Source organism: Mus caroli, chromosome 11, assembly GCF_900094665.2.
Source record: "Mus caroli chromosome 11, CAROLI_EIJ_v1.1, whole genome shotgun sequence".
NCBI lineage: Eukaryota > Metazoa > Chordata > Mammalia > Rodentia > Muridae > Mus > Mus caroli.
The window spans coordinates 109,889,070-109,903,448 of record NC_034580.1 but is presented as its reverse complement, the minus strand read 5'-3'; the positions used below and the strand labels follow the sequence as shown (position 1 = coordinate 109,903,448).

The 14,379-nt window shown below is 52.8% G+C and overlaps 1 protein-coding gene across 1 annotated transcript in view; it reads left to right on the top strand.

The window, feature by feature from the left end:
* Positions 1 to 208: 208 nt before the first annotated feature.
* Positions 209 to 14,379, top strand: part of Sdk2 (sidekick cell adhesion molecule 2) — a 281,294-nt gene continuing 267,123 nt past the window's right edge. The window contains exon 1 of the mRNA XM_021175806.1: positions 209 to 1,447. Within this exon, the coding sequence (XP_021031465.1) occupies positions 1,372 to 1,447 (76 nt within the window). The 5' untranslated portion in view covers positions 209 to 1,371. The remainder of the gene's footprint in view (positions 1,448 to 14,379) is intronic.

Here is a 14,379-nt window from a genome sequence, read left to right as displayed (position 1 = left end):
CGCTACTGCCCTCCGGTGGGTCCCGGAGACGCCAGGCGTCCGCGTCCGCGCACAAGGATTGGGTTTCTGCGGGGCTCGCTCCCGGGCCTGGCTCGGGGCCGCTGCCGCCCCCTCCCTGCGCGCAGGCTGCGCTCCAGTCGCGGCCACGGGGTAGCGCTCGGCCCCCCTCTCCGCGTCTCCGCCTCCGCCGCGCTCGTCCCCGGCTCCCGCTGCCCCCGCAGCTCCAGCTCGGCGCAGGCAGACTCTCAGGCTCGGCAGCAGAGCAGCTCTGAGGACGCTGAGCCCGGGCAGCCCAGGGCTCCAGGCTCTGCGAGGCAGCTGCTGCCGAGGTGGGCGAGCAGCAGGCGCGGCCGAGGCGCGGGAGCAGCCGTGCAGACTCGGGTCCCCGCGCCGGGCGAAAACGCCGGGCGGCCAAGGCGGCGCCGAAACCCCGGATCCCAAGGCTGCCGGCCGGGCTTTCCCGGTGCGGCTCGCGCCGAGCTCCATCCCGGGTGCGGCGGAGAGCAGGACCCGCCGGTCTCCTCCTCCGGATCGCCCGCAAGAGGCGCGGTGCCCAGGAGCTGGCTGGAACCCGGGCCGCCCAGCCGGGTACCCGAACCGGGCATCCATCCATCCCTGCCCGCAGCTGGCGCAGACATGGGCGCACGGGGCTGCGCGCCGGGCCGTGGGACCCGCAAAGTTTGCTAGCCGGAGGTGCTCAGAGCCTAGGGCGAGCCCCGCACCGAAGCCCCAGGGGAGGTACCCCCGAAATCACTGAATTGGGCACGAGGACCGTGGAGCTGAGAAGGGTGGCTCGGCCTCGCTAGATGCCTTCTGCAAAGTTAGAAGAGAAGAAAACTTCGGCTCCGGGGAGATTCGGACCGTTATGCTAACCGCGCCCCCCGAGCCCCGCGCCCCTTCTAAAAGACACCCAGCGCCCGCGCCTGCTACTGTGCTCCGCTTGCATCAAGTCCCAGGGGCCCGGCGCCTGGAACCGCGGTGACTACGTCGGCCCGGGAGAACCCAACCAGGGGGCGGGGAGGGGCGGGAGGCGGGCAACGTGGCCACCAGGAGGAAGTTTCCTGAAGTTGTCCTCTCATTCGGGAGCTCATCCAGAGACCAGGCCGGATCGCAGGGGTCGCCCTGCCTGCGAGAAGTAGTCTGAGTCGGGGTGCTAAGGGATACAGGCACCCCGAATTTGGGAGGAGGCTTGGCCTCTTTCTGCTCTCCCCTCGCTTTACGGAATAGCCAGCACAGAAAGAGGATCTGGGGTCGCCGGCGCGGCCCCTACGGGCATAGCGTCCAGGACTTGGCCACGCACTCTCCCGGGACTCCACAGGATTATAAAGCAACTCGCAAAGAGGGGGCACTTTAGAGGACCCCTCGGTCAGCATGTTCAGCAGCATGTGGAGGCTGCCGCTCTGGACTCTACTGGCCCTGCATCGGATCCACTCGGCCGGGGCCCAAGGTACGGTATGGGTGACTTTCTCCACGTGGAACTGGAGAAGGGGTTTGGGTGGGCAGAAGAGAGGCAACCCCTTAAGACACCGCGTTTGACCCAAGCTGGACCATCTCTTGTACGTCTCAATGCTCCCCGCTTCTTCGACTTTTGGGGCTCTGTTTGGGGTGGGGCAGTGTCCCTGATACTTCTGGCCTTTCTGGACGGGAAAGGTGAGGTTGCGGGGAGGTGGACCTTTGTGGATACTCTCTGGTCGGGGTACGAGGGGCACGTCATTCCGTGTGTTGGCTCCATTGAACTCTCTAAGCTCCTGGTCCTGCTTGACGTCCGAAAGGAAGGGCAAACCATGGCAGGCAGGCACTGTGTGGTCCCGGGGCGAGAAGATGGGGCGGGCAGAAGCCGGGAAGAAGCCGTACTGGGGACTCAGGGTGCCCGCTTGATTTCCCCTCAAGAGCAGCTACTCTGGTTAGCCATGTATGGGAGCCCGAGCCTGGCTGCCTGTTCGACCGTGGCCGCGAGAGCTGGGGCGGTTTGGCGGCATGGTCCTGGAGCCCAGCGGCGAGGACAGCGACAGACCCAACCCCCACCCCACCCCCGACACACCCAGCGGGCACCCCCAGCCTCCAGCTTCCAGGACTAGCTGGATGTCTGGCCACTGCTGCTTTGATCTGTAGCTGCCCAGAGCAGACAGCCTGGTGAGGAAGGGCTAGTGGGTGTTCAGTGGGTGTGTTGAAAGGAGGTGCGATGGGGTTGTCCCTCCCCGCCTCCTGCAGCGGATGCCCACACGTCTCTGGGGTCCCCTGGAGGGTCGTGGTAGGCTACGGTGGCGGCTGCACCCGAGCTTCCTTGCGTTTGGGGTTCGAGGATCCAGACGGTGGTGGCCGTGGTGGCCGAGCGGCGCCTGCTGGGGGCAAAGGGAGAAGTAGTCTAGATTGAATCCCCAGATTCATCGGTTCAGCTTTAGATTTCCTTCGGCTTTCCAGGCTCACAGAGAAGCCAGACCTATCCAAGAGCCAGGGGCTTCAGGGCTTCGGAAGGGACTGGAATGGCGCTGCAATCCCCCTACAGAGCCTTTTCCACTTCTGGGGTCCCAGAGCCTCGGAAAAGAAGGGTCCCTACTGTGTCCCAAGTCAGGAAATCCTCAGAGCCAAGATCAGAGATGAAAACGATCAGTTGTCGCTCACAGGGCTGAGGAGAGGACTTTTTACAAGGCAATTTAGGTAAAAGCACTTCGAAATTTTCTAATGAGCGCCATAAATGTAAGGCAATAAAAGTTATTATTTTTATAGTGATCATAAAATCTTCCAGTAGGCAGGGACCTCAGAGGTCATCGAATTCTAGCAGCCATTTAACTGATGGGGAAACTGAGGCCCTGTGCAATGAACTGACTTGCCCAAGAGCACTCTGATATGTGGGGTAGGTGTCAGAGACAGAGACCTAGTGAGTTCTGAGCCCCTCTCTCTTACAGATACCTCTGTAGCCTCTCCTGTAGGGTTTTCACCCTATGGGAACCCAGGACAGTGGCCCCGACAGAGTTGGAATGGGCTGTCCTCCACTCTGCGTATGGAGGGAGGGGTTTCTGAGGGGTAGCTCATGTGGAACCCTTTAGCTCCACTTTAGTGCAGACTCCAACAGGACTGTGTAACTTGACTTGGGGGGGGGGACAGGGAGCTCACCAATTGGTCTCCCATCTAAGACCACGCCCTTATGGTGTCTCCAGAGCACCTTTCAGTGTGGTCATGTCCCAGTCACCTCCACAGCTGCCCACGTTCCTGAGGCCAAGGTACTAGTGTCTTATTGAAGTTATGGCTCCAGATTCCCATGCCTCTCCCGGGAAGAGCTCCATTCTCCTGATAGGATCAGAGAAGCACCTTTGTAACCCCCCATACCCCCACACACACACACTCTGGTAGCTGTTTTCCCTCAATGCTGGGCTGTCCAAGCCTCTTCTGCTCTGATTATGATCTCTGGCTCTTCGAATATTTGCTTGCCAGCACTGCCCCCCTCCTTCCATTTGTCGCCCTGCAGAGAATTGTGGGAAGAAAATTTCTGGACTCCACCTGGGGGGCAATGCTGGGCTTGGGTGAGGTTAGGGCACAGGATCATTTTTTTAAATCTGCTTTGGGGTTCGTTTTTCTGCCTCTAAGTCCCTGCCATTACCCCTTTGAGGATGGTTAAAACCTCAGCATCTCTCTGACGCTATAGGGTCTGCCCGGCAGACATGGCACACACAGAGACACCCAGCAGCTGCTTCTCCTTTGAAACGCGTGCCCTGTGGTTACTCCTGTGGGGAGTATGGAGACTTTGGCCTAATTCTTTTTCCAGGTGTTGCACTAAGCTACATTACCTGGTTGTCCTGAAAACTATCTTTTGGCCATTTCTCCCCAAATCAGTCTTACATGATTCCAGCTCGCTTCCCAGACAAAATGCAGTAATCACATTGACAAAGCATTCCCTCCCAAACTAGGAAGGTGGGAAAGGGTTCTCATGATCTGGCAAAGACACCTGCGGAGATGTTTCTGCAAGACTCTTAGCTGCTGGAAGCCTCAGTTTCCCCATCTGTACCTTGGGAACAATATCTCCCTCTTTGCAGATTTGGCATGGCATGGAGAGGTCCTTGCAAGTCCTTTACACACACACACACACAGCTGCAGACTTCCTTCTTTGACTACATTGATGTTTCCTGGAGTGGCCCTTAATGCTCTGAGCTCCCAGGAACTAGTCACAGGTAGATTTGCACAATTCCCCAGGAGCTGGGGTTGGGAGGCCATGGTGATCCTGGCAGCCTGAATTACTGAGTGCTTTGGAGAATTTTTCATATGCTGGTGAGCTTGGCCATTGCTCGAAAGCATCCAGGCCAGCCCAAGCTGCTGGGGAGAGGTCAGAGGCTGCCAAAGCAGCCATTCTAGGAGGTTTAGGAGGTCCTTTTTCAATAGAATTGCACCCGGGGGTGAGGGGCATAGACCAAGAGGACACTGAGGTTGAATGAACCAGATAGTGGGGAAACCCTGACTGAGGCCTAGAAACTCTAGTCCCGGAAGCTCCTGGAGAGTCCCAAAGGGAGAAAGTTTAGTGCTGGGAGCTAATCACGATAAAAGCCAAACAGCACACGGGGGAATGGGATGAAAGTTTAATTACATGGTGTGGCTAAGCTGTAATTATTAATTACTGACAGCAAAAAATAACTTATTGATCAGGGCCTCTTGCTAATTACCAGGAGGCCTTAGTGTCATGCTTGCCCGGGGCTCAGCTGTCAAAAGCTCCACAGAACCATGAGCGTGGGGTGGTAAAGGGTCCTGCTTCCCCATCCCTTTCTCTTCCACCCATCTATCTCTCACCCTGGGTACCCCTTGATGTCATGGGGGGGGGTCGGGGTCTGGAACCTCTTGGTACGGTGAGATGAGTGATGGAATTTGGTTCTTGCTGCCTCTGGCTGCAGAAGTTCCCCCTTTGTAGGGTGGGGTCACTCTGGACCCAGAGCAGAAGCTAAATCCTGCAGGCAGCTTGCACCTGCTGTGGAAACTCTCATGCACTTGCCTGGCAAATATTTATCGACCACCTCTCCCTTACGTCCTCTACTGGAAGGCGGGAGTAGGGGCCAGGAACCTCATTCCATCAGGGAAGGGAGGCTGGGAAAGAGGCCAAATCCTTTACAGCAGACCGGTGTTTAAGCAGGACCTCCATGGCTAGCTTTAAGGCGGTGTGTTAAACTGCATATCAGAACGTCTTTGACCTTGTTCCCTAGGACACAGTTGGGCTGTGAGCTAAAGAAAAGAGAATGGGCTTGTTTTCTGTCCCAGGGGTTCAAAGAATGCCTGGGAAGTTATCCAGAGCTGTCCTCTACCTGCAAATCTAGGGCCAGTGGCCACGTGGCCAGCTTGCATACCCGCATGCAATGGAGGGCTCCTTACTGTGAACTATAAGGCTGTTAGACATTGCCTCATGTTGATGAAAGAACTGGAAGGTACGTTGTTGGTTAGTCTAGAATTTAATGGGTTCCCTGCTTGGCAGGAAGCCTATTCCCTGACTCCTGGCCCCTTTTGGGGGAGTGGGGAGCTAGAGCTGAAATTGACCTGGGGTTGCTGAGCTGCTTCAGGTTACCCACTTTAGCGCCACACCCCCATCTCCAACACATTATTGCAGAGGCCCCTGGAGCTCCCTAAGTGGTAAGAATTAGTCACTGTAATTTGGGGCCTTGGGATGCCAATAGCAACAAATGGGCCAGCAGCAGATCCGTCTACTGCCTGTAATGGAAAGGAAAACAAGCCAGTTATTGAGACTTCCCTAGCTACACAGCACTCACCGGCCCCTGATGTCCCCATGCTGGGCAGATGCAGGGCCAGGGAGACTTGCTGAGTGAAGGAGTGTCAGGGTTGCCCAGGACCCCACTCCAGAGAAAATTGGTACCTCTCTGGGCACCCTCAGGAAGGGAGTGTAACCAGGCCATGACTGAGCCAGGATCCTGGAAAAAACTTCCTCATGTGAGAAACTTCCAGTGGACTGGGAGTTCCCAACTTGGGTCAGCCCTTTTCAGCCCCCACTTCCATCAAAAGTGATGCTGAACTGAGCAGCTGAGCATGCTCCCTGCCTCTGAAGTGAGGGAAGGACAGGCCGCATGTAGCTCCTTACGGTGGTTTGGATAGTGAAGTAAGATTATCTCTTGATAAGCCACGAAGGCATAGAATGTTCTGGTCACGTGGCTATAAGGGTGGCTGAGTCCCTCCTCTGCTCCCTCATCACATCACCCCATTCACTCATTCTTGGACCTCTGTAGAGCCTCCCGTTCTTAGAGCTCTCTGGAAGCTGACCTCTAACTGCCTCTAGCATCCCTGTAGTTAGTGGTACCCCACTTTCCTAGGATGATGTCCTTTGCCCATCCCGAAACCCCTATGCTGTGGCATCTCAGAGCAGGCAACGCACCACTGTCTCTGCCCTTCCTTCTGCAGAGCACCCCTCTCTCCGTGCATTGCGTTGATGGTTGGTTTAACGCTGGTCTTTTGTGTATCCGTTTCTCTCTTGTATTCGTTCCTGAATTCCCAGCCTAGAGAGTAGTGCCTGGTACATAAGGGCTCAACAAATATATATGAATAGGAATGAGTGTCGGCATGAATGTATGCATTAATGAATGAATGAATGAATGAATGAATGAATGAATGAATCATGCTCCCTTTTGCCACCTGGCCCTGCCTACTTCTCCAGCTTCCAGTCTGGCACGGATGAGTGGCTCCTTAGTGCCTATCGTCTCCTTGGATCTGTGGAGATTTCCTTGTGGTAAGCAGCAGAGCACCCCAGAGTGAGAGCCTGGCCCCCACAGTTGTAGTCTTGCTGGTGGCTCTGGGCTGCCACTAAGGGAGCATCCTGCTGGGCGTCCTGGTACTTCTTTCCCAGATATTCTTGGCTCCGGCTCTGCCAGAGAAGCTGCCTCTAGAAGGTCTGGCCTTAGAGCTTGAATAGCTTTGGGGTTCTTTCTGAGGCCCTGCCAGCTACCCTCTACCCTTATGGGGTACAGGAGCAGAAAGGCAGGGTGAAAAGTTTGGGGTGATGTCTACCTTATCTAGATGCACAGGATCCTGTAGAGGAGAGGAGACAAGACAAGCCGATGTCCAAAGACATTAGTCCCTCTCCTTACAGCCACTGGCCGGCATTGACTGTGGCCCCACCAATATCAAGGGAGAAAAATAGAGACACTCAGCAAAACTAAGTGCCCTGGTGCTCTAACTGAAGTGTCAAATCCTCAGCATGATCCAAGAAGTCTGTGATCTCAATGTGTGTCTTCTTGACGTTGCCCCAGGCTGCCCCTTGCCATCTCCTACCTTCTTCTCAGTGAAACTCAGCCATTGGTCTGGGAGATGCTCAGCCTGCTGTGCTGTCAGGGGACTGGACTCATCTAGGGAGGCAGCAAAACTTAGAGCAACTTTAGGTTTCCTCCTCCTTCTCTTCCTCCCCTCCTCCTCCTCCTCCTCCATCATCATCATCATAATCCCCCTTCTCCCCCCACTTCCTTTCTCTTTTCTCCTTGGCTTTGGCCTCCACCCCTGTTCTATTCTCACAAGGCATGATGAACTTGGCAGAATTCAAGATTCCCTCTCTCCTTCCTTCCATCCCCTGCCTGGGGCATCCCAGAGCTCTTGGAGGAGCCGTCTCCTCACATCTCCTGAGGCTTTGGTGACTGGCTCGCCCGTGACCAAGGAATCTCCCAAATGGAACAGGGCTTGGGGTGTGGGAGGACAGAGGGAAGAAAAACAATTAAAATTTCATGCCAACTAGGGAAGCGATTAGTGGCCCAAAGGGGCCATGAAATTTTGATGCCATGATCATCATTCAGGAAGAAGGAAATATTACTGGCATGTGGCTCACATAGGGGACGTGGAGAAACATGAGGGGCTCTTGGAGCCAGGACCCTGGGATCCCCTCTGGGAAGCACTAGATGCAGACCAGGGAGGCCATCAATATGTGACTTAGAATCCAGGTGACAGGAGGGATATGGTCCAGTGCCCAAATGCTTGGATTGCCACTGTGTAGCATGAGCTCATGATCAGTTAAGCCAGATTTTCCATGTCTTTTTAAACTGTAGCCACCAATGCAGCATGAAGCATCAGAGGACCAGCTGGGGCAGCATAGACTGCTGAGGGACTTCAATCATGGGCGAACCCCTGGGTTTCTTCTTATCATTCAGTGACTTGGTGACTTTGGATAACTCACAGAGACTGTATGTGCGTCGGTTTCTTTATTTGTAAAGTGGCAATAACAGTCCTACCTGCTTTGTTGGCTGTGACCAGGGTTAATGAAATAGGCTAAGCCCCTAGAACACTGATCGTATATAGGCTTCTTCGCCTTATCACATCTTCATCTTGGTGGAAGAGAAGATAAACCTTGGGCCTGGGATTAAGCAGGTACCCTGGCCCCAAAGACTTCTGTTTCTTCTGTCTTCCTCAAGCTTCCCATGACATCAAAACTTCTGCATTGGCCATTTATTAGGCTAAGATATTTACTGTCTCTAGCCTAAAATGCAAACAGGCCCCCCAGAAAGCCTACACAGGCAGCTGTTCACAGCTGTGCAAACTTCAGGGTCAGTGTTTTTACTAGATCCTTTCATAAAATGTCAAGTTGTTACCGGTAGCTATTCAGCCCAACCCATGAAGGATGACCCAATCAAAAACAAACAAACAAATAAAACATAGATGTTAGTATTGTTAGCATCCAATTCAGAAGCATCCAATAATGTGCAAAGATCACATGATCTGAGAAAAAGAGATAGTGGTATATACAATACCCTGGGTTTGGTCCCCAGAACTACTGGAGGACAGACAGATGGATGGGTGGACACACACACGGAGAGAAGGAAAGGCAGGTGAGAAAGAGTGAGAGTTGGAGCTATGAATTAGAAAGGAGGGAATAAGAGAGAGAAAGAGAATATGAATGTAGGTCAGCTGCTTCCCAGGGCACTGCCTTTGATCTAGGCAAGATGGCCCCCACAGGCACTACCTGCCACACTGCTTCAGACCTACAGTAGGTCCAGGGGATTAAAAAGCAGTCTCCTGTGAGGCACCCCCAGCTTTTCAGGCACAGGGACTGGGAAGGCATCTTGAGATGACCTCCCCCTCTATGGAAGGCCCAGGCTTTCCTCGGTTCTTCGTGAGCTCAGCCACAGAGAGTTCTCCATAGGTCCTGATTGCAGGGGCCCCATGAGTCACCCTCCAGCCTCTCCCCTCCCTGTTCCTGTATCCACGCTCTAATCCATGTTCAGGCCAGCCTCCCCACCAAGGGGGCCTGTGAACACCCATCCCTTCCTTCCTCACTATGGACTCTCAGTCTTCTCCACTAACCCAGATCCTATTCCCACAAAGTCTTGTGTGAAGCCATCACTGAACCCAGCTGTAGCACAGGGCCTCAAGACCCCCACAGGTGAGGTGTTCCATGCCCTCCAGATACCCTCAGGCTGGGTTCCCATCATCTCTGGATGCCTACAGGCTGGTAAGAGGACAAGGTACTTTCTCCCCTCAGGATGACTTCTGTCTGGATGCTCTGTCTTCCCAGTACACCCAGGCATTGGTACCCCACTCTCTCTGGATGCCCACAAGCTAGACACCTTGTCCTCTTGGGGGACCAAGAAGCTAGATAGCCAATCCTCTCTAAATAACTAAGAACTGGGGGTCCTGCCCCATCAGGGGCCCTGCAGACAGGAAATCCCACCCCCTCAGGACATCTGCAGACTGGATACCCCATCCCCTCAGGATAGCCACAGGCTGGACTTCTCTTTCCTTTATTAAGCCCACGTGCTGGATGCCCCATCCTCTTTAGCCTTGTTGATTCTGACTGATCTTGTAATGTGTGTGCGAGACTGATTTCTTTAATTACAAACTCCTTGAGTCTAAATAATAACGCTTCATCAACAAGGATGAAGGTATTAGACATCAATTACTTTTCCCAATTAATAAACTTAACCCTTTAAGGAGTGAGCCACAAGAGCCCGTGAAGCCAGAGAGGAGTGAAAGTGGATGACACCAGAGGCCTCCTCTAACATTCTCACTGGGTCCCACTGGGTCCCTCGGGGTCGGGCTTTTTGACCATCATGGCTAACGTGTCCTCTCTGGAAAGGGGAGGTGGGCATTGGTGGCAGTGCCAGATTTTTTCCAAGGTGGCTGCCATGGCGGAATAGGGTGGACTGCACCTAAGGGGGTTTGACTGCATGACCTGAATCTGCTGTCCATCCAGATAACCTTTTCCTGCTAGGATTTTATTTTCTAAATAAATAGAAGTTTGCATTCCATTCCATAGCGTATCCGAATTCCATTTAAACACACAGAGAATCATTTCAAAGCCACAAGATACTAGCTGAGATGTATACTGTATCTTTTCCTGTGGCTTCCTGGACCTCTAGGGGGTATATGGGAAAACTCAAATTAGATGATTTCTTGGGTCACATCTTCCAGAAAAGTTCTAAAGTACCTGATGTATCTATTTCAACCAGTTTCATTTTTAAAATTTCTGTAACCTTCTGAAGTTTACAACCCAGTCACACAGCTGACTGAGGGCCAGTCTAATCATCTGCTGGGGGTTGGCATCAAGTTGTCATCCCTGCCAGGTGCCCCAGGCCACTGGAGGGCTTGTCTCCTGGCCCCTCCTTACTCATGTTGATTGAGACTGGACCAGCCAATCAGAAGCACTGTTGCAGAAGCTTTTGGAGCCAAGCCGTGAGGAAGCCTCACAGACTCTCCTCAGGGGTAGGGAACTTCAACATGGCAACATGAATATTTTCTGGCCAACTTCCTTGTTGGTCTAGATGAAGGGCAAATGGCATGTCTGTGAAAGTTGCTCACATAAACTTGAGATTTTATGAAAAGATCCAGTAAAAACATTCATACTAAGACGTGCACAGCCTATAACAGCCTAATATGTAGCTTGTCTCTAAGGCATGTTTGAGTTTGTCTTCTAGAAAAGAACATCTTCCAGCAAAGCACAGTCTTCACTGTAGTTTTCTCCCTGTGGTAGCTCTGAGCACTGAGTTCTGCCTGGACAGCCAGCACTAGCCAAGTGCTTCTAACATGGTCCTGTCATTTATATGTTCCCGATGCATATGTGGATATGTGTTCATGCAAGTTCATGTGTGTGCATGTGCACATGTGTGTCCATACATGTTCATATGGTGCACACATGTGTGCATGTTCATATGGATGCATGTGCACATGTGTGCTTGTGCATGCTCATATGGGTGTGCTTGCACATGTGTATATGCATACATGTTCATATGTGTGCACTTGCACATACATATGCATCTATGTTCATATGGTGCACATGTATGTGCTCACATGTTCATATAGGTACACATGCACATGTGTTTGCATGCATGCTCATGTGAGTGCATCTGCACATGTATCTGTATGCATGTTCACATGATACACATGTATGTGCTTGCAAGTCCATATGGGTACATGTACAAATATGTATGCATGCATGTAGAGAGGCCTTAGGTATTGTTGCTCAGGAGCTGTCCCTCTTGCTTGTGAGACAGGGGCCTGCAGTGAGCCCAGAGGCCCCACCTGTCTCTGCTTCCTCAGCACTGGAATTACAAGTCTGTGCCCAGCTTTTTCATATGTGTTTCTAGGGATTGAACTCAGGGCCTCATACCTGCAAGGCATGGACTTGACTGACTGAGCTCTCTTCCCATCCTGGTCTCCTCCTGACTTCTCTGGACATTCTGTGCTTTGGGAACCAGACCCCCAAAATGTCAGTCCAGCCTCCCAGTTTCTGCCTGGCAACCAGCCTGGCCAGCAGCATTGTTTGTCTCTTTCTGCCCTGGCACAAGGTCTTGGAAGCCAGAAAGTAGCAAGACTATGCCCAGGGTTCATGCCTACTGCCTGTCACCTCTGTGTTCTCCTTCCTCTCCGTGGGCAACATAGAGCTCCGCTCAGCATTATGACCCAGAACATCTCTGTTCAGTCTTCTCTCCCTGCCTGGGTGTGGTTTCTACTTCTGGGGGGTTGGCAGATGGGCAGTCTCAGGCCAGGCCGCCAGGGAGGGCTGGGGGAGTTCCTCATTAGCTCTGCTCCGAGCTCATTATCAGTCTGCGCATCACTGGGTGAGAAATGGCTGTCGTCAGGACAGTAATAAATACGCGCCTGTCAGAGTTGATGTGATTGGAGTAATGAAGAGAAAGCAGTCACTGAGAGAGGGATGCCGCGGGCTGGGGCTTCAGGTGCCAGAGAACTCTGTCCACTGCCTATCCCCCTTGGCCTAAGAAGCAAAGGACTGGCACGGGGTGGGGGGTGGCATTGAATGTCTTTCTCCTTAAACTGTGCTGAATGGAGACCCTAGAAAGTTCTGGAAGCTATGAGGTAAAAGGGAAGATGGACAACACCAGGAAGGGAGGAAGGGGATGCTTGCCCTGAGCAGAGGCAAACAGAACCAGCCATTGGAGAGTGCTGCTTTTGATGGCTCAGCCTCCCGATGTAGCCCTGGTTCTAGAACAGCCTGAAGGAAGGCGTGGGGGAAACACACGGCCTATTGTTCACACCCCTGGCCTGCCACCTCGCCTGCAATGTTAGAATGCATTGTGTCTCCAGAAACTCGGAATGCCCAGCAGTGAATGTGGAGAACAGGCTTCCAGTTCAGCCTCTTTTCCTCTCCTCTGGGGAAGAACCTGGGAGCCACTGGCTGAGTCCAGACAGGACCAAGATGGACCTCCTAGACTCTGAACAGGAGAAGGGGGTGGGGAGCTCAGACTTAATATGGTGCCAGGCCCTGGAGACTGGAGCAGACAGGGTGGAGCAGGTGAGTCTTTGCCATTCTCTCTGCAGCCTCAGGAGCCACCTATCTGGTTATGAAGTGAGGGGAACCAGAAATGATAGATAGATCCCTTGGAGGGCTTTTTCAGGACCCCATCCCCAGAGTTTCAAACCCAGCAGGTCGGAGATAGGGCCCAGAACGCTGTATTTCTAACAAGTTCTGACACTGGTGCTGGCCCAGGGACAAACTCTGAGGAGGCCTAGTGTAGAAGTTTGACCAGAGCAGAGATGTTACAGCTGTGACTAAGTCCCTTCTATCTGGATGGACTGTGTCTGCTTCTGGTGCAGAGCCTGGCTTATTAACACCTGAACCCTAAGGCCTATGGCCTTGTACTTGGGTAAGGTACAACTTGGTTTTCTTTATTTCCTCAGAAAGTTCTTGCTCATAATGTGTTTGTTAATCAGTTTTCCAATACTATAACAAAATACCTGAGCTAACCGACTTAACAAACAAAAAGGTTTATTTAGGTTCCTGGTTTTGGAGGTTGCCAGCCCTCTTTATAGGCTCCATGCTCTGGTTTTCTAGTCCGGGAGCCAACCAGCCAAGCAGGACTAAGGCTTCTCTGGTCCCTCTTCCTTGGCCTGTCCCTGGGCACCATGGGGACATCAGCAGAATTAGGTCATGGGGGCGGGGGGACTACAAATCAAGGACTAGTTCTTGCTCTAACTACCTTTTTTTTTTTAAACTTTAGGAGCCCTGTGATTTAGTGGTGGAGCTCCTGGCTCCTCATGGGCATTCCTAGGTTTCCCTCTGTCACCCCAAAGCTTAGCCCCAGATACACGAGGCTCCAGAGCAGGACTCAGGGAACCCTGCATTCTCCTACGTAATTCACGTTCAGGGACTCCCAGAATTAGGGTGCACTGAGAATAGGTCCCATCAGCATCCTTTGCCACCCCATCAGGCACTCTTCCAAATGCCTTGCCTGACTTCCCTTCTTAGACCCTCTCCATGTGAGGAGATATATGTTAGCCCCCTAATATAAATCAAGAAATGGAGGCACAGAGAGCTCTAGAAACTTGCCCAAAGTCACCCAGCAAATAGATTCAGGGACCATCCCAAACATTAGGCTCTGGGTCTGTGTTCTCCACCCATGGGTGGCTCAGGACCGCTGCCCCTCTTTCCTCCCACCCAATTTAAAGAGGCTACATTGCCGTAACCAGTCTGTAACTTAGCCTAGCTCTGCCACTCAAGAGTCTGATTTACCCTAACTAAATCAGCCACGCCTCTGTTCCCCCATCTGTTAAATGTAGGTTTAAAGCACACGAGTGAACCTCACACACAGAGGCTTTGGGGGAGGAGTGTCTGGTTTAGTGCTGGAGTCTAGTACACCTAGCAACATTCCTGGCCTGTTTGTGTATAGCCGGGACTCCTCTAGACATCACTACTAAGACTCATCCAGCCTATGTGGCTTGCGCCTATGACCTTGTGCTGATCCCTCCTGTCCCTTAAATCTGGGGAGGGTCCGCCACATGTGTACCCCAGCACAGATCACTCTAAAAGTCCAGTTCACATGTCAGTCAGTGCACACCGAAACATTCAATATGAGAACCGTTACTGCCAACATGGCTGTCATCACTGGCCCATCTGATTCAGGACACGTCAACTATAAGACATGCTATGCTTTTTCATGCCCCTGAGAGAGGAAAGGGACTGGG